The sequence below is a fragment of the Stegostoma tigrinum genome, chromosome 20 (genome assembly GCF_030684315.1).
Source record: "Stegostoma tigrinum isolate sSteTig4 chromosome 20, sSteTig4.hap1, whole genome shotgun sequence".
NCBI classification, from domain to species: Eukaryota; Metazoa; Chordata; class Chondrichthyes; order Orectolobiformes; family Stegostomatidae; genus Stegostoma; species Stegostoma tigrinum.
Genome location: NC_081373.1, coordinates 8,689,240 through 8,711,552, shown reverse-complemented (window position 1 = coordinate 8,711,552; position 22,313 = coordinate 8,689,240). Strand labels below are relative to the sequence as shown.

Sequence of the window (22,313 nt, the reverse complement as noted above, 5' to 3'; positions counted from 1 at the left end):
AGCCACCCAGTAGTAGGGCCAGGTGGATGACCAAAAAATGCTGACTTAGCCATTGATGCTGTATCCCATGAGTCAATAATCCAAGAAAAAAGTTTTGTAACTGAAAATAATCCCATCATTGCACCATGACTAGATTCTGTGCTGCTTGATGAGAGAGTGACCCCCAAATGATCGACAGACAGCCTGTGCCAATCCAGAACGTACCCTGCCAGTTTCAGGTTGATGTAGCCAACTAGACATTTGATCCCTCTAGTTCTTGTGCCTTCTTTTTACTTGCCATGACCACTTCCAATTATATTACTTCTAACCTGTGAAATGTAGCATTGTGTTGCAAAACCTAATTGTGATCATTATTTCAGCATGATATGCTGACTGCTGATGAACTCTTTAGTTATTTGCCTTTTCAATCCAATTCTATTTAAAAAATCCCCTTCGTGCATGTCCCTTTTTAATGTATTCATTTCTAGTTAAGGCTTCCATTACAGTCATGCATTGATGTGTTTGTAACTGGCATGTCTATTGTTACTGTTAGCTTGGAAAGGGGTTTAAAATGTGGAGAGATGCCAAGATGTTGGTTCAGTCCCCAGCTCTGGTCATCATAAGGACTTTGCCCCTCACCTGACCCTTTGGTAAAACATGCTATCAGTTGACTCTCTCCAATGAGAAAGGGGCTGTGGTGAATTTCATGTTTTCTTTCATTCATGTCTCTCCCATATTTCAGAGATTCAAGCACAATCTGGGCTTGCACAGTTTATTAGAGCGTTGAGGATATGCCTCACTGCTGGAAGTACTGTCTTTTAGATGAGATCCTAAATTGAGGTTCTCTCTTCTGGTTCAAGTAGATAGCACCATTTGATGAGGAGTGAAGGAGTTTCTCCAATATTTATCCCTCAATCAGCATCACTAAAGTACACTAACTACTAGGGTGGCACAGTAGCTCAGTGGTTGGCACTGCTGCATCACAGCACCAGGGACCTGGGTTTGAGAGTACCCTCAGGTGACTGTCTGTGTGGAGCTTGCACATTCTCTCCCATGCCTGTGTGTGGTTCTTCCCAAGTGCTCCGGTCTCCTTCCACAGTCCAAAGATGTGCAGGCTAGATGAACTGGAACTGGGATCCGTCCAGGGATGTGCAGGGCAGGTGGATTAGTAATGGAATATGCAGGGTCACAGGGATAGGGTAGGGGGATGGGTGTGGGTGGGATGCTCTTTGGAGGGGCAGTGTGAACTTGATGGGCCAAATGGCCTGCTTCCATATTGTAGGGATTCTATGATTCTACTGCTTCATTTGCTCAAATGCAAAAGTGGTATAATTCAGTAATCTATAGTAGATTGGATTGTTTATGCTTTATGGGAGATTGGACTCATTAGATCAAATGGAGGTAAATAGGCTTGGAAGATCCTGAGGTATTGGAGGGTGCTATAGATATGCAAGTCTTTCTTAGTTTCTTACTTCTAAATTATGCATAAGCCTTACCTCCCTGTAAAAAAGGACAGGGAAAACGAGAGAAAAAAAAACTAAAGATAGGAAAGGCTAAACGATACCAACCAGTTCTAAAAAATGTGCTGCAAATCTGGATTAAAAACTCACAGTTCCTTTTCTAGCTGCATTGGATGTGTTGCTTTAATAAATTGTGTCCAACTTCATTAATATGGGTTATAACATTATAAACAAACTGCGATTCTTTTTCATCAGGACCAACTTTAGCTGATCTGGATTTCTGGTGCTCAGACATCTTTTGAAATCTTGTACCACTGACCGAAAGGACAAAGCCATTGACCCTAATATATTAACCCTGTCTATCCATGTCCAACATTATTCCCATGTGTTATATTGAAAGGTTTTCTGCCTTGATGAAGAGTCATCTAGACTCAAAACATTAACTTGCTCTCTCTCCATGGATGTGGCCTGACCTGTAGTGATTTCCAGTTTTGTTTTCAGTACAGATTCCAGCATATGCAGTAATTTGCTGCTATTGATATTGCATTGATATTTCATGCTTCATTTTAATCAGTTAACTGTTATGTCATCAACAGAGTTCAATGTGTGTAATTCTTACAGAAGGTTTTCTTTGGGGATAAGTGGTGAGTGCAGGAAGGTATTTCCATTTTCAACATATGTTTCAAATAAACTGGCTTTGCCCTGCTGCTGTGTTTCTCCCCATAGGCCATTGTGAATTTGGCCAAAGATCTGTAAGAATCTGCTGGAAGAGATCTAGGTACCAACTAGATTTTTCTTGGGGTTCCAACCAAATTTCAATCAAAGTTTCAATACACATGCCCCTCCACACCACCACCCGCCTCCTCTCTCCATGAAAACGTCTGGGATTGAATGCTTGTTTCTCCATTGACCAGATTTCAACTGTGTCTCGTTTTTCCCAGCCAGGTCTCTAGACAAACTCTACAACTTTGCCGAGTGCTCCGGCTTGCACCTGATTCTTGGCTTGAATGCCCTGCTGCGGAACCCAGACAACTCCTGGAACGGTTCCAGTGGCCTGAGTCTCCTGAAGTACTGTGCTGGCAAGAAGTATAACATATCCTGGGAGCTTGGAAATGGTAAGTGAGCTTCTCTGCGCCGTTCGCAACGTCTTCAGGAACCAGAGAATGTCGAGGGGTGATCCAAGAAATCAGGGTCTCCAAAATTAGATGGGGTTCAAGTGGGTAGACATAGTGAGATGATATTTCTGCTTGCGTGAGAGATTAAACCTAGCAACCAACGAATGGAGAAATTTCTTTACTAAGGGAGGGATTAAATCCTGAAATTTGCCTCTGCAAGGAGTCATGTTGAAGGGAAAGCTTGTTGCTCTGAATGCCCTCTTTCTGCGTTGTACATTCTGCATAATTCTCAGTAATATTAACATCACATCCACAAGCATCCACTCCCTCCACCCACCAATGCTCAGTAACAGCAGTGTGTACCATCTACAAGATTCACTGCAGAAATTTACCAAAGATCCTCAGGCAGCACCTTACAAACCCAAGACCACTTCCATCTTGAAGGACAAGGGCAGAAGATATATGGGAACACCACCTTCTGCAAGTTCCTCTCCAAACCATTCACCATCTGGACTTGGAATTATGGTCCACCATTCCTTCAGTGTCATTGGCACAAGATCTTGGAATTCCCTACCTATGGGTGTTGTGGATCGATCTATAGCACCTGGCCCTGCAGCAGTTAAAGAATGCAGCTCACAACCACCTTCTAAAGGGCAACTCCTTTATTCATTCATGGGATGAGGGCGTTGCTGGTCATGCAGCATTTACTGCCCATCCCTAATTGCCCAGAGGGGAATTGCTGTGGGTCTGGAGTCATATGTAAGCCTGACCCAGGTAAGAATGGCAGTTTCCTTCCCTAAAAGACATTACTGAACCAGCTGGGCTTTTCCTACTATAAACAATGGTCATCATTAGATTCCTAATTCCAGATACTTTATTGAATTCAAATTCCACTATCGGCCCTGGTGGAATTTGAGCCCAGGTGCCCAGAACATTATCAGGGTCTCCCGATTAATAGTCTAGTGACAATACCACTAGGCCATTGCCTCCCCAACTGGGGATAGGCAATAAATGCTGGGTCAGCCACTGACACCCAGATCCCACAAATGAATTAATCAATTCTGTGGACTTTAGGGGAGGAGATAGCCTAATGGTATTATTGCTAGATTATTAATCCAGAGATCCAGGTAATGGTCTGGGATTAAATCCTGCTAAAATGGACAGTTTCACATTTGCCTACATTACATTCCATCTGTCATTTATCTGCCTTTCACTTGGCCTATCTCCTATCCCTTTGAAGACTCTTCACTACTTTCTTTCCTACATCTTTGTATCATCATCAAATGTAACAACTGTTTGGTCCCTTCATCCAAGTCATTTTTTGAGGCCCTAATAGTGATCACTATGATACACCATTCGTAATACCTTGCCCATCTAACAACGGTCACCACAAAGATAACAAAGTGTGGGGCTGGATGAACACAGCAGGCCAAGCAACATCTCAGGAGCACAAAAGCTGACGTTTCAGGCCTAGACCCTTCATCAGAAAAGGGGGATGGGGAGAGGGTTCTGGAATAAATAGGGAGAGAGGGGGAGGCGGACCGAAGATGGATAGAGAAGAAGATAGGTGGAGAGGAGAGTATAGGTGGGGAGGTTGGGAGGGGATAGGTCAGTCCGTGGAGGACGGACAGGTCAAGGGGGCGGGATGAGGTTCGTAGGTAGGAAATGAGGGTGTGGCTTGAGGTGGCAGGAGGGGATCCCAGGCTAACGCTGTGGGCACGTGGGTTCTTTTTCCACCATTGCAGATGGTGCTGTTTGTGGAAATGAAAATTTGGTATTAAATGCTCACCTAATAATGACCACATAATGATTGTTAATTGTTGTAAAATCTCATCTGGTTCACCACCATCCTTTAGAGAGGGAAATATATCATCTTACTAGGTCTCGCCCACATATAACTTGAGACTTAGAGCAATGTGGTTGACTATTAACTGCTATCTGAAATGGCCCTAGAAAGCCAATCAGTTCAGGAGGCAACTAGGAATGAGCAATAAATGTTGGCCCATCCAATGATGCCCAAATCTCATGTAGGGATACAAAAAAAATGTCTATTGTCTGTTCCCTGTTGGCCGCGCAATCATTTATCATATTACCTCCTACACTGTGAGCTGTTATTTTGTATATGTGTTCTGCAAATCTAAGTACCACACATCCACAAGGTACCACATATCTAAGTTACTTGTTACTTCCTCAGAGGACTCCAATATCTTCGGCAAATATGATTGTGCTTTCACAAACCCATGTTGACTCTGCCTGATTATGTTGGGGATTTCTCAGATCCCCGCTATATCTTCCTTATGAATAGATTCCAGCATTTTCCTTACGACAATACTTAGCTGACTGCACTGTCATTTCCTGTTGTCTATCCCCTTCTTTTCTTAAATAGTAATGTCACAGTCTCTGTTTCCCAATCTCATTGGACGATTCCAGAATCGAGGACATTTTGGATAATGTAATCAAATGCATCCATTATTTTAGCAACCACTTCTTTTAAGACCCCAGGACGATGCCCATTAGGTCCTGGGGACTTCTCTGCTTTTAGTTTTAATATTTGCTCTTATATTCTATTAAAGATGACTTTGTAACTACTCTAGAAAACCAACAGAAGGTGTAGTTGGGGAGAAAATTGTGGTTCGGTTGTCTTCCTCAATATTTGAGCACATGACATCCGGCCTCCCACTGCTTACCCTCTCACTGCTGTTATTGCACTATCAACTATCCATCTCCAAAGCAAGCTATCCTCCCAAACCAGTCTTGAGACATATTGGGGGCAGGACGGGGTGGATTGACTCCTTTCCTTGACTCTTTCCTCCACTACCCACTACAATGTTTGAATTTAAAAGGAAGGTGACACTGCCAATTTATATAACTAGTTCAGTCATGATCTTAATGAAGGGAAACCAGGCTGGAGGGTCCAAATGGCCTGTTCCTATTCCTTACGTTCTTAGGGATAATCTCAATGTGAAACCTGAAAATTTCACTTACACTGTAATTCACCCTTACATTGGAAAAACGCGTCAAGAAGCAAATGGACAAGAATGGGTTGGATTTATCCAGAGAGAAGTAGCATAACATTAATGCTTCAAACTCAGAAATTGCTGGAAAAATCTAACAGGTCTGAGCAGAAAGAAAACAGAGTTAATATTTTGAGTTCTGAGGGAGGGCGACTCGACCCAAAACTTTAACCCTGATTTCTCTCCACAGATGCTGCCAGGCACACTGAGATTTTCCAGCAATTTCTATTTTTGACTCCTAACATTTCGGGTCCAGTGGCCCTTTTTCAGAACCAATTGTAGGTAGGAAAAGGTGGGTGTAATGCTAGAGAAGGGGTAAAGGGGAGGGGGAAGGAGTAAACATAAGGTGGACATGGAGCCCAGAAGAGAGAAAAGCAGTCGGGCAGACAAAGGAGTGGGTAAAGGTTAGGCTGGGACAATGAATAGTTGTTAATGGGGACCACTAGTAGCTGATAATGGATTGTTTATGGTGAAAAGGCCTGTTTGTGTTGGGGGTAGGTGTAGGGAGATGGGTGAAGGTACTCACAGCCTAAAATTATTGAACTTGACATTGAGTCCAAAAGGCTGCACAGCCCCTGAGTGCAAAATGAGGTGTTGTTCTTCCAACTCGCACAGTTCTTCTTAGACTTTAGTATCAACTTAGTTTGGTTGTTACTACATGTACATGCATCATGCACACACACAAACAAACATCGATGTTTTAATCAAAGCAGAGCCGTTCTAATTTTATGTCTGCACTGTTAGAGCGGCAACAAGTTTAATGGCAAACTTGCTCGCATTCTGGTTAATGCTCCACCAATTTGTCTGCATCGGTGAGACATTACATCTGTTTTTGCCCTCGGAGTCAATGCAGGGACACACCAGATTAGGCTGAATGATCTTACACTGCAAACGCTTTCTGGCTTCCCCGAAAGGTCACAGCTGAAAGCAGCACAGTCAGAGGGTGAATACAAATACTTTCTGGGCTAACAATGACTAATGCTCAAAATGAAGGAAAGCGTTTTGAAGAAGGGATTATTTTATTTATGCACTGATCATCAGGCACCAGCGAGAAATGGAAGGCTCCTGGGAGTTCGCATTGTACCAGTTCAAGGAAAACTATGAGCTGCTTTCAGTCTAATCCATTCATTCCAAAATACTGAGATTTGCTTAGAAGAGTGACAAAATAAACAAAAATCTTCAGGCCGAGCACACCGGACCCTCTTTGCTGCTGAGTTGTATTAACAGCTCATAGAATCCCTACAGTGCAGATAGAGGCCGTACAGCCCATTGAATCTGCACCAACCCATCAAAGAACATCCCAGCCAGACACTCCCACTACCCTAGATAATAAAATGTGAGGCTGGATGAACACAGCAGGCCAAGCAGCATCTCAGGAGCACAAAAGCTGACGTTTCGGGCCTAGACCCTTCATCAGAGAGGGGGATGGGGAGAGGGAACTGGAATAAATAGGGAGAGAGGGGGAGGTGGACCGAAGATGGAGAGTAAAGAAGATAGGTGGAGAGAGTATAGGTGGGGAGGTAGGGAGGGGATAGGTCAGTCCAGGGAAGACGGACAGGTCAAGGAGGTGGGATGAGGTTAGTAGGTAGCTGGGGGTGCGGCTTGGGGTGGGAGGAAGGGATGGGTGAGAGGAAGAGCCGGTTAGGGAGGCAGAGACAGGTTGGACTGGTTTTGGGATGCAGTGGGTAGGGGGGAAGAGCTGGGCTGGTTGTGTGGTGCAGTGGGGGGAGGGGACGAACTAGGCTGGTTTAGGGATGCAGTAGGGGAAGGGGAGATTTTGAAACTGGTGAAGTCCACATTGATACCATATGGCTGCAGGGTTCCCAGGCGGAATATGAGTTGCTGTTCCTGCAACCTTCGGGTGGCATCATTGTGGCAGTGCAGGAGGCCCATGATGGACATGTCATCTAGAGAATGGGAGGGGGAGTGGAAATGGTTTGCGACTGGGAGGTGCAGTTGTTTGTTGCGAACTGAGCGGAGGTGTTCTGCAAAGCGGTCCCCAAGCCTCCGCTTGGTTTCCCCAATGTAGAGGAAGCCGCACCGGGTACAGTGGATGCAGTATACCACATTGGCAGATGTGCAGGTAAACCTCTGCTTAATGTGGAATGTCATCTTGGGGCCTGGGATAGGGGTGAGGGAGGAGGTGTGGGGACAAGTGTAGCATTTCCTGCGGTTGCAGGGGAAGGTGCCGGGTGTGGTGGGGTTGGAGGGCAGTGTGGAGCGAACAAGGGAGTCACGGAGAGAGTGGTCTCTCCGGAAAGCAGACAGGGGAGGGGATGGAAAAATGTCTTGGGTGGTGGTGTCGGATTGTAAATGGCGGAAGTGTCGGAGGATGATGCGTTGTATCCGGAGGTTGGTAGGGTGGTGTGTGAGAACGAGGGGGATCCTCTTAGGGCGGTTGTGGCGGGGACGGGGTGTGAGGGATGTGTTGCGGGAGATGCGGTCAAGGGTGTTCTCGATCACTTTGGGGGGAAAGTTGCGGGTCCTTAAAGAACTTGGACATCTGGGATGTGCGGGAGTGGAATCTCTTATCGTGGGAGCAGATGCGGCGGAGGCGGAGGAATTGGGAATAGGGGATGGAATTTTTGCAGGAGGGTGGGTGGGAGGAGGTGTATTCTAGGTAGCTGTGGGAGTCGGTGGGCTTGAAATGGACATCAGTTACAAGCTGGTTGCCTGAGATGGCATTAAGCAGAGGTTCACCTGCACATCTGCCAATGTGGTATACTGCATCCACTGTACCCGGTGCAGCCTCCTCTACATTGGGGAAACCAAGCGGAGGCTTGGGGACCGCTTTGCAGAACACCTCCGCTCAGTTCGCAACAAACAACTGCACCTCCCAGTCGCAAACCATTTCCACTCCCCCTCCCATTCTCTAGATGACATGTCCATCATGGGCCTCCTGCACTGCCACAATGATGCCACCCGAAGGTTGCAGGAACAGCAACTCATATTCCGCCTGGGAACCCTGCAGCCATATGGTATCAATGTGGACTTCACCAGTTTCAAAATCTCCCCTTCCCCTACTGCATCCCTAAACCAGCCTAGTTCGTCCCCTCCCCCCACTGCACCACACAACCAGCCCAGCTCTTCCCCCCCACCCACTGCATCCCAAAACCAGTCCAACCTGTCTCTGCCTCCCTAACCGGCTCTTCCTCTCACCCATCCCTTCCTCCCACCCCAAGCCGCACCCCCAGCTACCTACTAACCTCATCCCACCTCCTTGACCTGTCCGTCTTCCCTGGACTGACCTATCCCCTCCCTACCTCCCCACCTATACTCTCTCCACCTATCTTCTTTACTCTCCATCTTCGGTCCGCCTCCCCCTCTCTCCCTATTTATTCCAGTTCCCTCTCCCCATCCCCCTCTCTGATGAAGGGTCTAGGCCCGAAACGTCAGCTTTTGTGCTCCTGAGATGCTGCTTGGCCTGCTGTGTTCATCCAGCCTCACATTTTATTATCTTGGAATTCTCCAGCATCTGCAGTTCCTATTATCTCTCACTCCCACTACCCTATCCCTGTAACTCTGCTTTTCTAGCCCATCTAGCCTGCACATCTTTGGACACTACTAGCAATTTAGTATGTCCAATCCACCTAATCTGTACATCTTTGGACTGTGGTAGGAAACTGGACGAAACTCACGCAGACACAGGGAGAATGTGCAAAATCCACACAGACAGTCGCCTGAGGCTGGAATCAAACCCTAGACCCTGTGTTGTGTGGCTGCAGTGCTAACCACTGTGCTGCCCGTCTAATATATGATAGCTAGTTGTAGGAATGTATTAATAACCTGTTTTCTACTGTTGTTAGAGAGGCCCTGCCTTGGTTCCTAAGCAATTTCAGCAAAGAAATAGGTACAGGGCTTTCATTTACTTAAGTCCTTTAGTTCATGGCTGGACTGTGTCAGAATTCCATCTAGCAGCCTATTGGAACAGGCACACCTCATTTTGCTCCTTGCAGTGACACTTTTGTCAAACAACAGTGTGCTTGATCTTTGGAATATATTTACTTTAAAGGGTGAGTGCAGATAATTGTCATCTGGAAGAAGGGATTCAGCTGAAGAATGGCTTTTCGCAGCATGGCCCACGTTAATATCACTCGGGTGTTTGATGTAGAATGCTGGAAGAATATTTTCACGTGCCTCGAGCATTTTACTTTATTTGAAATCGAATCCCTTCACTCTACACAGCCTTGAGGTTTCGGCAGTCTGTCATGTTTTGAAATGGTATTGGTGTCATTTATCACCAGGTATATCTCTGACCCATCCTGGCAAGGTGGGGGAAGGGTGTGGTGGTGTATGGTTGGCAAGGGGGTATTGGCAAGAGTGGGAGGGTAGGTAAAGGAGAAAGGAGGGTTCACAATGACTTTCTGCAATAGTTGGGAAATGTGAAAGAGGACTCTGGTTGCCATTGTGAAAAGATTGAGGCCAGCTTAAATCCATTTCAAATATTGCATTGGACACAGCAGCACAGAAAGAGAGACTGATTGATTGTTCTTGAGCGTCCTATATTGAGTAGCTTTTCATCTTGGCACATTTTATGATGCTTTTTCCTCCTGTTGTATCCTGTGTATTGAAGTTGTGTTGAAGTGAAGGACTTAAGCGACTGAATGGCCTGCAGCTATATCTTTGCTGGAATTGCCTAGGTACCAAGGCATGGCTTCCTGTAGACAATCGGTCATTAATACAATATAACAAGGTTAGCTATCAACTATTGATAAGGAAGCACAGTGCTCAGCACTACAGCCTCTCAGCACAGGTACCTGGGTTTGATTCTAACCTTGGGTGACTGTAGATACAGCATACAGAGAGTAGTTTGGGAAGAACTACAGGCCCATGAGGGATACACCTGATTCATAGAATCCCCACAGCATGGAAACAGGCCATTTGGCCCATTAAGTCCACACCAACCCTCTGAAGAACATGCTGCCCATACACACTGCCCTACCCTATCCCTGTAACCCTGCATTTCCCATAGTAACCCACCCAGCATGCACATCACAGGGCATTCGAGGATCTGGTTCTATTCTGTATTGGTTTGTATATGGGGTCTACTTCCACATGTTTGTTGATTGCATTACGGGTCAAAAATCTGTAAATAAACATCAAGGGGCAATTTAGCACAGCCAACCCATCTAACCTGCTCATCTTTGGACTGTGGAAGAAACTGGGGCACCCGGAGGAAACCCACACAGAGACAGGGAGAGGGAGAACAGGCAAACTCCACACAGACAGTTGCCCAAGAGTGGGATTGAACCCAGACCCCTGGCACCGTGAGGCACGACTGCTAACCCCCTGAGTCCTTGTGCTGCCCAAATTGATTGTCCATCTATAAATGGAGTTGAAAATCAGGAAACTTCTTATTTCTGACCTGTGATCCTCTTATTCTGAATTACCTTGCTGCACCAAGGTGATTTAATTACACCAGGAAGAATGACAAGTTATTTAAGCCATCTTTCTCCCTGTTCTGACCATTACAATACAAGTCATCCCCTCCCCATCTGCAGAGCTATCTTTGGCCAGCCATTGGTTTCTTCCTGATTGTTAAGAAAGGTCGCGTCCTATATTGTCATGGGATCATTCTGGGAATCCCACTGTGGCAGATACACAGATCATATAACCATCGAGTTTCGTGAGACCTCGTAAAGCTGTAAATAATTCCTTGGCAAAACAAAACAAAAATCCTTCCCTGAAAATAAATGCAAGTCTTTATTCTGCACTCAGCGTCACTTGTCCTAAATAATTGACGGTTTCCACTGCATTTAGAGATGGCTAGCTCCAAATGGAGGCTGATTTCCCTTACTTTATTCTTTCATGGAATGGCAAGGGCAGAATTTAATGCCAATGTCTAATTGCCCTTGAGGTGAGTAGCTTGTTAGAGCCATTTTAGACAGCAGATAAATGGGTCTGGAGTTGCATTTACACCAGACTAAGTAGCAATGACAGATTTCCATCCCTAAAAGATCCTGCTACATTTATTCATTGCATTGCACAGTGCAGGAGAGACCCTTTGGCTTATTGAGCCATGCAGCCCACCAAGTCTGTTCTATCTTTTGATTATGGCTGATGTGCTTCTCAAACCTATTCTCCTGCCTTCTCCCCATCATCCTAGATCCCCTTACTAATCAAGAAACTATCTTTCTCTGTCACAAATACACTCAGTGACTTGACCTCCACTGTCCATTTCAGCAATGCGTTCCACAGGATCACCACCCTCTGGCTGAAAGAATTCCTCCTCATCTCAGTTCTAAATGGTCATTCCTTTACTCCACGGCTGTGCCCTCAGATCCCAGTATCTTGTACAAGTGAAAACATCTTTATGTCCACTCTACCCAGGCCTCTCAGCATTCTGTAAGTTTCAATCAGATCCTTCTAAACCCCATCAAATACAGACCCAGAGTCCTCAGCTGCTCCTCAAATGACAAGCTCTTTATCCCCGAGATTATACCTGTGGTTCTCCTCTGGATCCCTCCAAGGCCAGCACATCTTTGCTTAGATACAGGACTCCAAACTGATCATGAATTAATTGGATTTAAATACTACCTAGGGTGGGATTTGAATTAATTGTCCATGGAGAGTTTGTCTCTGAATTATTAAGCCCATGACACTACCACTATGCCACCATCTCCCTGTGCCTGTTGCCTATATCTGTAGACTGAGATGATTGTACAATACCGTGGCCGTGGAGTTGGCTAGCAGTATCAGCATCTAGTGAGTTGTCAGCTTGTTCTCTGCTCATTTCCCTTTCTAGTTGCTTCCTATCCTGTAAAACAAGCTGCTGATTTTATTGCCCATTTGAAGCTGTGGCAAATGTCTGACTTTGCCAGTGGTGGTTCTAGTGCTTAGTTGGGACTGGAAGACTTGAATGAAGATATGAAGGTTGAATAGTTTGTGTGTGGACCAGATTCTGATATATAGGGGTTTGGGCGGAATGGCTGTTACATTACAGGATTAGAAAGCCGGAGACCTGGGCTAATGTAATGAAGAAATATGATGAATTCAAATAGCCACACAGCAGCTAAGAAACTTCAATTCATTGACTCAATCTGAAAAACGAAACCAGCACGAGTAGTACTGACTGTGAAATTACTAGTCATGAAAAGCTTCTGTTTACTCATGTCCTTTGGGGAAGGATATCCGCTACTCTCACCTGACTTATATGTGACTTGATATCCAGAGGAAAATTTAACTTTTAAAAGGGCCCCTGAAGGGACTTTGTGTTGGAAATACACTAGGCTTAGCGGTGACACCACATCTTGTGAGCAGATGAACCAAACTTGGTTGTATTGGACTGTTTCTCCAGCACTTTCCCTCAAATATTAAATCCATTGGATCCATTGAGTTAGGATAGAATGCCATTCATGTACAAGTCAATGGGCTGAGTGGTCTTTTCCCTGCTTTCTTACAGTCAGAGAGTTGTAGAGATGCACTGCATGGAAACAGTCATTTTGGTCCAATTTGTCCATGCAAATTAGATATCCTACATCAATCTGGTCCTATTTGCCAGCATTTTGGCCCATATCCCTCCAAACCCTTCCTTGTCATGTAGCCATCCAGATGCCTCTAAAATGTTATAATTTTACCAGCGTCTACCCCTTCCTCTGACAGCTCATTCCATCCACACACCACCCTCTGTGTGAAAAGTTGCCCCTTAGGACCCTTTTAAATCTTTCTCCTCTCACCTTAAACCAATGCCCCTCTCGTTTTGGACTCCCCTGCCCTGGGGAAAAAACCTTGACTATTTACCCGATCCATGCCCCTCATGATTTTGTAAACCTCAGCCTCCAGGGAAAATAGCCCCAGCCTATTCAGTCTCTCCCTATAGCTCAAACCCTCCAACCTTGGCAGCATCCTTTTAAATCTCTTCTGGACTTTTTCAAGTTTCACAACATCCTTCCTATAGCAAGGAGACCAGAATTGCATACAATATTTCAACCATGCAACCTTCTGCTGCACTCCTGTACAGTCAAGTTCTCTCTTTTTCTTCAGAAGGTATTTATTCTGAAACACCTGGGCTTCATTCACCACAGTCTAAGCAAGAAGCAACTTTTCTGAACCAGGATTGTGGACAAACCTTCTCTAACAGTCCCACTCCTCTTCGCTGCAGGAGTTTTACACTCTCGGTTTACGTGCCAATTGAGTTTGGGTCAAAAGCAATTTTTTTTTGGCTGAGAGTGAATATTAAACTTACAGAGCATGAGTCATTGAATTATTGCAAATTAAACAAATGTAACTTGAGGAATGTGCAAAATAAACAGAATAGCAACACTAAATCAACTGAAAACACTCTCAAGATATTTATAATCAAGAAAAATACTACCAACAATCCAATATCCTACCACCAAGTTTCCCATATTTGTTCCTTGCATCCAATATCAGGGTAAAATTAGCCAGTTTACGAATTTCTTTCATATCCAGAGCTTCTTATAATTTCTCTGTAACACCCGATTGTTTACTGCTTTTCAAAATATCCAATTTACTGCATTGCAAAGCTCTCTTCTTCCCGTCATCCTGAGACTTGAATGTGCATTTGATGGCAGACAAGCGTCTCATTCTACCTATAGAATTGTGGAAATACATTGAGCGAATATTGAATACTGAATAAGGGAGTCAACTTTTTTGAATAAGCCACTCCACGAAAAGAGGAGACTTCCTTTTAGTCATTTTCTGATGAAGGGTTCCTAATGTGCTGCTTGGCCTGCTGTGTTCATCCAGCTCCACACTTTGTTATCTTCCTTTTAGTCACTTGGCCTGAATGGCACGCAGTGTACAGGTTACAGTAACAGAGACACAAACCACCAATCATCTTAAGAGCAATGGGTTAAGGTTTGTCCTAGTGCTTTGCGTCACAACAATACTGATAAAAACACATTTGCGATTTTGCAACAAGTTTCCAACTCCACTCCAAATGAGAACAGATGCACTGACAATCCTCATTGACACTATTTAATCCAGCAGTCTTTCTTAATGGTTCTTCAACAGTTATTATGTAGATGGTAAAATTTCAAGGCTCGTTGAAGTAAAACTGATTTGTGTTCGAACGTTAAGACCCTGAAAGGACCTGCCTGATCTTGTGTTCAGGAATTCCAGACGCACAGCATGGCACAGGAAAATTAATCTTTTTTGCCCAGGATTTGGAGGAGTATTTTTTTGTGAGGCCAGATTTTGTTCCAGCAAAAATCTGTGCTTTCAAGAAAGAGGCCCTAATCATTTTGCAATCTTATTGTGCTACCTTCCTAGAAGGATGGAGCTTTGTTTTCTGCTGTCGATCGCTACCGGAAGGGGTTGTACTTTAGAACTCGTGGGTGTTGTGCTAGATAGGGAGTTGAAAATTCTATCTTTATTTGTAAGTCGAAGCAATAGGCATTGGTTAAATAGTTGAATACTGCAGGCAAAGAGACTCAGTCCAGTTCTGTCATCACACTCCATTAAAAAGAAAGAACCTTATTGTTGATCTTCCCTTCCTTCCCCAGCTCAAGGGCCAGATAAAAAGGCACTTACTTCTAAAGACATTCCTGGAATTTAATAGCCATCACGCATTTGTGATCAGGCAACATCGAAGAAGTAAAAAATACTTGCATTTACAGGAGCTCACCACATTCCAAAGTACTTTATAGCCAAAGAAATACATTTGAAGTATCGCTGAGGAGTTCCAATGAAGGGTCACTCAACCCAAAACGTTAACTCTGATTTCTTTCCACAGATGCTGCCAGACCTTTTCCAGCAATTTCTGTTTTTGTTTGAGGTGTCACTGTTGTGCCGTAAGAAAGGTGGCAGCCAATTTACATATAGCAAACTCTCACAAACAGCAAATGTGATCAACACACAATTTGATTTTGAGTGACGTTGGACGAGGGGTCAGTATTGACTAAGATATGTGAATAATTTCCCTGTTCTTTCAGAATAATGCCATTGGATCTATTACTTCTGGCTGAGAGGGCTTTCATTTTGTGTCTGATCTCGAAGTCAGCACTCCATCAATGTAACATTTGACACCAAGACAACATTATACTCTGCAAACCAATCTGATATGGATCATGTTTAAATGAAGAGATCATGGTAGTTTAATCTTAAGCAAAGTAAGCAGTTGCAGAATTTCAGTTCACAAATCATTGCTCCCTAAGTGTTTACACAGTCCGGTGATATATTTGTACTGTTAGCATTTGCCATGCCCAACTATGACAGCAGTATGAAAAATACCCAGGACTGTTATTTTAAGCAACTTTTTGCAGAAAAAAATGCTTCCCCTCCACTCTTTTCAGATGAACTTTTTGCTCTGAAATACTTTATGCTCATTGGATCCCTCTGACATGCTGGAAATTAATGGGTTGGGTGTCTTTGCTTTGCAGTGTCCCCGCTCTATACATGTCATGTTTTCACAAATATTGCTATCTATTTATTACTGTTAATAGTACTTTCTGTTTATATCCATTTGGGTTTGAAAATGAACTGTTTTAAACTAAAACAAATTATATTGCTGGATTAATACTTGATAGGCTCTTTACATGTTCCCTTTTTTCAACCTGATCCACAAAACACAAACTTCACCTCAACTCTAGCTTCTCCCTATTCTTTTTCTCAAAAGATTATTTTAATATGGTCATTTTAATGCCTGTTGTCCTTGGGGCAGATATTGACTGAGTCTCCTGAAGCTGCCATGTCTTTCTGGTGTCCAATTTGATGCCTTCAAATGTATGGACATCTCCAGATGCTGATATAAACAGATCTTGGGGTCTTCCTTTAGGGTTTATGACCTTTCCTTTGGGCCCTTGAAATTCGAACTGGGGCAATCAGCAAGCGTAAGGACACAGTTGTCTGGTCTTTGAGTACAGTAATGTCCACTCTATGTGGTCAAGTTATGCCAGTTGGCTGCAGTTCAGGCACCAATGCATTCAGTGGATCGCGCTAGTGACCACTTGGTTTGTCGCTTAAAGGACCAATCTTGAGTCGATAAATTTCAGCCAGCACCATCCTCCCAAACACTCATTTGATAGAATGACTTGCTCAGCATAGAGCTGTGCCAATCAAGAGGGTCCCAATTTCATTGAAAGATCAGTGATATGCACACTTAAGATTACCTCAGCACCTTGAGCTCAAAAAGCATTAAAAGAAAAGTTTTCTCAACTGAAGTTATCTGGTTTTTGTAGCAAAGGTTCTTCCTCTTTGTTATTTTAATGGGAAGTGGGCATCGCTGGCAATGCCAGCATTTGGTGCCCATCCCTGTTTCCCTTTGGATTTGCCATTTCAGAGGACAGTTGGGAATCAGCATATTGCTGAGGGTTGGGAGTCACTAGTACACAAGGATGGCAGATTCCCTTCCCTAAATTACAGTCATGAATCCTTTGGGTCTTTATGAGCATTATGATTATAGTTTGTTGATCATCATTACTAATGCCAGCTTTATGTCCCATTTCTTATTAATAACATTTAAATTTCACCATTCGACTAGCCTGGGCCCTCTGGGTTTTTTTTATTCAAGAATTGATTGCTTATCCTAGTTGCCTTTGAGAAGGTGGTGGTGAGCTGCCTTCTTGAACTGCTGTAGTCCATTTGGTGCAGGGTTACCTCCACAATGATGCTAGTGAAGGAGTTCCAGGAATTTGATCCAGCAACACTGAAGGAATGGCAATATATTTCCAAGTTAAAATGATGAGTGGGCTGGAAGGGAACTTACTGGTGGTAGTTTTCCTTTGTATCTGCTGCCCTTGTCCTTCTAAATGGCAGTGACTGTGTGTTTGGAAGGGGCTGTGTAAGGAGTTTTGATGAGTTGAATGACTTCACCTGAAAAAGGAGTAGTGCTCTGAAAGTTTGTGATTTCACATAAACCTGTTGGACTGTAACCTGGTGCCATGTGATTTCTGAAATGGTGGACAGGTTTTAAAGATATAGGAGGTGAGTTATTTACTGCAGTATTCTGAGCGTTTGACCTTATCTCATAGTCACAATATTTATATGGCTCCTCAGGTTCAGTTCCTAGTCCATGCTGAGCCTCTAGGATGTTAAAAATGAGAGATTCAGCAGTTTTAATATCATTGGATGTCAAATGAAATGGTTAGATTCTCTCATGTTGGAGGCAGTCATTACCTGGCACTTGTGAAGGCATGTATGTAACTTGCCAGTGGCCAGTCCAAATTGGAGGTTTTCCTGGTCTTACTGTGTTTTGACATAGACTACTTCAGTATCTGAGGAATCACAAATGATGCTGAACATTGTGCAATCATCAGAACATCTCCATTTCTGACCTTATGATCGAGGGAAGGTCATTGATGAATCATCTGAAGATGGTCCGGCATAAGACGTTACACTGAGGATCTCCTTGGAGTGATGTCCTGGAGCTGGGATGGCTGACACCCAAGAATCACAACCATTACCAGCCCAATGACATTATCACAATGCCCCTATCGGTATCGACGCATGGATGGCAGCTCACCCCAGCATTAGGCTTGATGGCAACACAGCCTTCAACTAACTTCAATTCTCCACCTTGCTTCCATTCCAACATCACTGTCCTTGGTCTGCTGCAATATTCCAAGGAAGCTCGGTGGGAGCTTGAGAAGCAGCAACTCTTCTTACAACTTAGCAGTCTCCAGCCTTCAGCACTCAGCATCGAGTTCAGCAATATTAAATGGGAGCCTCGTCTCAATTTAGTTTTGTTGGTCTCTTTCTTTTCCTCATTTGTCCCTTTATTCTTCCACTTTGCATTTGGTAGGCTTCTGTGCAATTGCTCACCACTCATCTTTCTACGCTATTCTCAATGGTACCCCCTTTGGCATTTGCAGTGTCAGCCTTTTGTTTATTTATTGATGGGATAAATGCATCACTGGCCAGGAAGCATTTATTTTCCATCCCTAATTGCCCAGAGGCCAGTCAAGAGTGAAACACATTGCTGTAGGTCAGGAGTTATTTGTAGTCCAGGCCAGGTAAGGATGGCAGATTTTCTTCCCCAAAGGGCATTAGTGAACCAAATGGGTTTTTCGGACAATTGACAATGGGTTCACGATCTTCATTGGACTCTTGATTCCAGACTTTTTGTTTTTTTTTAACCTTTAATCACTCCTACAGACCTTCACTGTCATCCTGTCTCTCTCCAACTCTGACCTCCTCTTTCACCTGGTCAAAACTAGTTAAATTTCCTCAGCTGAAGGCTGATCACTTTGAAGTATAGCTGCTGTCCGAATTTCTGAGCATTTCCCTTGTTTTTCCTCTTATTTAATTGCAAATCATTACTGCTGCCTGCACATGAGACATGAAAGCATCCACAGCAGAGAAGCATCTTGTTTCTAAATGCAAGTTCATCTCTGCTGGGAAAGAGCAGAGCTTACAGAAAACAGAAAATTCAACATCGGTGACAACACATTCCTTTTAAACTAACAAAACCTCTAGCCTTTTAGCTTAAACAATAGGAGGTGTACGTAAAATGTGCTGTCATACATAAAACCAACTTAGAAATGTGCATTTTTATATTTTTAGTACCAGCATACTTTTAAATTATTTAAAGAGCTTCCATATGCGTTATTTATATTGGCCAGACTGCAGAAGTTTAGTGAATAATGAGGTGTTAGATCAGTATCCAATTACATTTGGTGATAATGAGGAACAGTAATGGAGAACAAGAGATTAATAACCATTTCAGGAACAAAAACAAAGTTGCTGGAAAAGCTCAGCAGGTCTGGCAGCATCCGTGGAGGAGAAAACAGAGTTAACATTTTGGGTGCGGTGACCCTTCCTCAGAACTCACCGGACCCGAAACATTAACTCTGTTTTCTCCTCCACAGATGCTGCTGTTTTCTCCTCCACAGATGCTGCCAGAGCTGCTGAGCTTTTCCAGCAACTTTGTTTTTGTTCCTGATTTACAGCATCTGCAGTTCTTTTGGTTTTTATTAATGACCATTTACTTAAAGGAGTAGCATATCTCAATAATTTGTACTTTTCAAACTGAATTCTGCACTTTACAGTTGATTTACTCAAGTGTTAGTCTTAGGCAAACCTAAGTCAGGAACTGCCCAGGTTGATAGAAAATGCTGCTCTCTACAGCACTGTGTTTCTGTTCTAATCTCAGCACCTTGCACTTGACATGACATTTTCAATTTTTCCACAGCATTACCTTCTGCTAATTTAATGCCAACCAATCCCGAATTAACAGCAGTGCCCACTTGGAACTGAAGTGACTCCCAAATTCACTGTGGATTGACAGTCAGCATTTGAAAAGGGTTATCATTACACCAGCCTTTCCTGAATTTGCTGATTTGTAAACTCATCTCAGATTCAATACAAGAGGAAAGAGAGCTGAATCAACATTTCACCATCATTGCTTGTTAGCTTGTTTCCTTTATAATGTTATGTTGGACTGGTTACCCCTTTCTGTGGCATGGGGAAGGCCCGTTGTTGCCCATTGACCATTGGTCTCGCTGGGTTATAATTTGATAACGTCATTGTAGTTCCTTCCTCAACCTTTCCACCTACCCAACTTGGTCCTCCTTCAAGACCCTATTTGGCACCCATATCTGACCAAACTTTTTATCGTCCAGCTGAATCATGTTTTGTTTGAAAATGTTCCTGTGTTAAAGGCGCTCCACATAAGTGCAAGTTGATATGGGGGTTATAGAATCAAAGAGTCATACAGCACTTTATTACATTTTTATTCTTATGCCTCTACTTAATAACTCAAAACGCTATTGACTCTATTTAGGATTATATCTGGCAGCATTCATACCTCCAAAGAATTATAGAGAAAATATATTTGCATCTATAATCTCCAGACACCCCAGCGTTCTGATGATAACTGAGGTACACTGAAGTATAGTCGTCGCTGTAATTGTAGGGAGCATTGTAGCTAATTTGCAAACAGAAAGATCCTACAAAACAGCAGAAGGACAAAACAATCTGTGTTAGCAATATTGAAAGATAAAGATTGGTCAGGATTTAAGTGATACCGTGACTCTTCTTTAAATAAGTGTCTTAGGACTTTTTCGTACATAACCTGAGAGGGTAGATGGGGCCTCAGTTTAAAGGATCACCCAAAAGCCAGCAGTTCTGAAGCAGTCCATGTCCAAATGCAACAAGATCTGGTCAATCTCCAGGCTTGGGCAAGTAACATTCGAATCACACAAATGCCGGGCTATGACCATTGCCAATAAGAGACAATCCAACCACTATCCCTTAACATTCAATGGTGTTACCATCACTGAATTTCCCATTATCAACATCCTGGGCGTTACCATTGACCAGAAACTCAACTGGACTCATCACATAAACACAGTGGCTACAAGAGAAGACCAGAAGTTAGGTGTACTGCGGCGAGCGATTCACCTCCTGATTCCCCAAAGCCTGTCCGTCATCTACAAGGCACAAGTCAGGAGTGTGATGGAACACTCCTCACTTGCCCTGGATTGATGCAGCCCTGTGCAACACTCAAGAAGCTCAACACCATCCAGGACAAAGTAGCCTGTTTGATTGGCACCACATCCACATGCATCCACTCGATCTACTACAGGCATTCGGTAGCAGCAGTGTGTACTATCTACAAAATGTACAGCTGAAATTTACCAAAGACCCTCAGACAGCATCGTCCAAAGCCCATGATCACTTCCACCTTCAATAGAGACATGGAAACACCACCATCTTCAAGATCCCTCCAATCCCATCACCATCCTGACTTGGAAATATATTGCTGTTCCTTCATGGCTGCTGGGTCAAAATCCTGGAATTGCCTCCCTATTGGCATTGTGAATCAAAGTACAGCACATGGGCTGCAGCAGTTCAAGAAGGCAGCTCACCAACACCTTCTCAAGGGGCAACTAGGGACGGACAATATGCCCACATCTCATAAATGAATAAAAACAATTCTGACAGTGCAACACTCTCATAGAACTGGAATGATATGCTGGGTGTAGGTTATATGCTCAAGTCACTGATATAAATCAAATCTTGTCTGACTGAGAGACAGGCAGCATCAGGAGAGCAGGAAGGCTGACGTTTCGGGTCTGGACACTTCTTCAGAAATGGGGGAGGGAAAGAGGATTCTGAAATAACTAGTGAGAGGGGGAGGCAATGCTGGAAGGTGGATAGAGGAGCAGATAGGTGGGGAAATGACGGATAGGTCAAGGAGGCAGGGATGAAGCCAGTAAAGGTGAGTGTAGGTAGGGTGTAGGGATTGGGGAGGGTGGTCAGTTGGGAGGGATGAGTGGGTAGGTGGGAGGTAAGACAGACAGGCCAAGGAGGTAGGGATGAGGTTAGCAGGTTGGAAGTGGAGGTGGAGGTTGGTCAGTGAGGTGGGAGGAGTGGATAGTTGAGAGAAAAGATGGACAGATCAAAGAAGCGGGGATGAGCTGGGCTGCTCTTGGGATGTGGTTAGGGAAGGGGAGATTTCGAAGCTGGTGAAATCCACATTGATGCCATTGTGCTGCAGGGTTCCCCAGCGGAATACGAGGTGCTGTTCCTGCAACCTTCGGGTGGCATCATTGTGGCACTGGAGGAGGCTCAGGATGGTCAGGTCGTCCAAGGAGTGGGAGGGGGAGTTGAAGTGGTTTGCGACTGGGAGGTGCAGTTGTTTGACATGAACTGAGCGTAGGTGTTCCACAAAGTGGTCTCCAAGCCTCTGCTTGGTTTCCCTGATGTAGAGGAGGCCACATCGGGAGCAGCGGATACAGTATACCACATTAGCAGATGTGCAGGTGAACATCTGTTTAACGTGGAAGGTTTTCTTGGGGCCTGGGATGGGGGTGAGGGGGGAGGTGTAGCACTTCCTGCAG

The 22,313-nt window shown here is 44.1% G+C and overlaps 1 protein-coding gene across 1 annotated transcript in view; it reads left to right on the top strand.

Annotated features, from left to right (window-relative positions):
• hpse2 (heparanase 2) overlaps positions 1-22,313 on the top strand; it is a 264,875-nt gene that overhangs the window by 107,571 nt on the left and 134,991 nt on the right. The window contains exon 4 of the mRNA XM_048551158.2: positions 2,381-2,554. Within this exon, the coding sequence (XP_048407115.1) occupies positions 2,381-2,554 (174 nt within the window). The remainder of the gene's footprint in view (positions 1-2,380; positions 2,555-22,313) is intronic.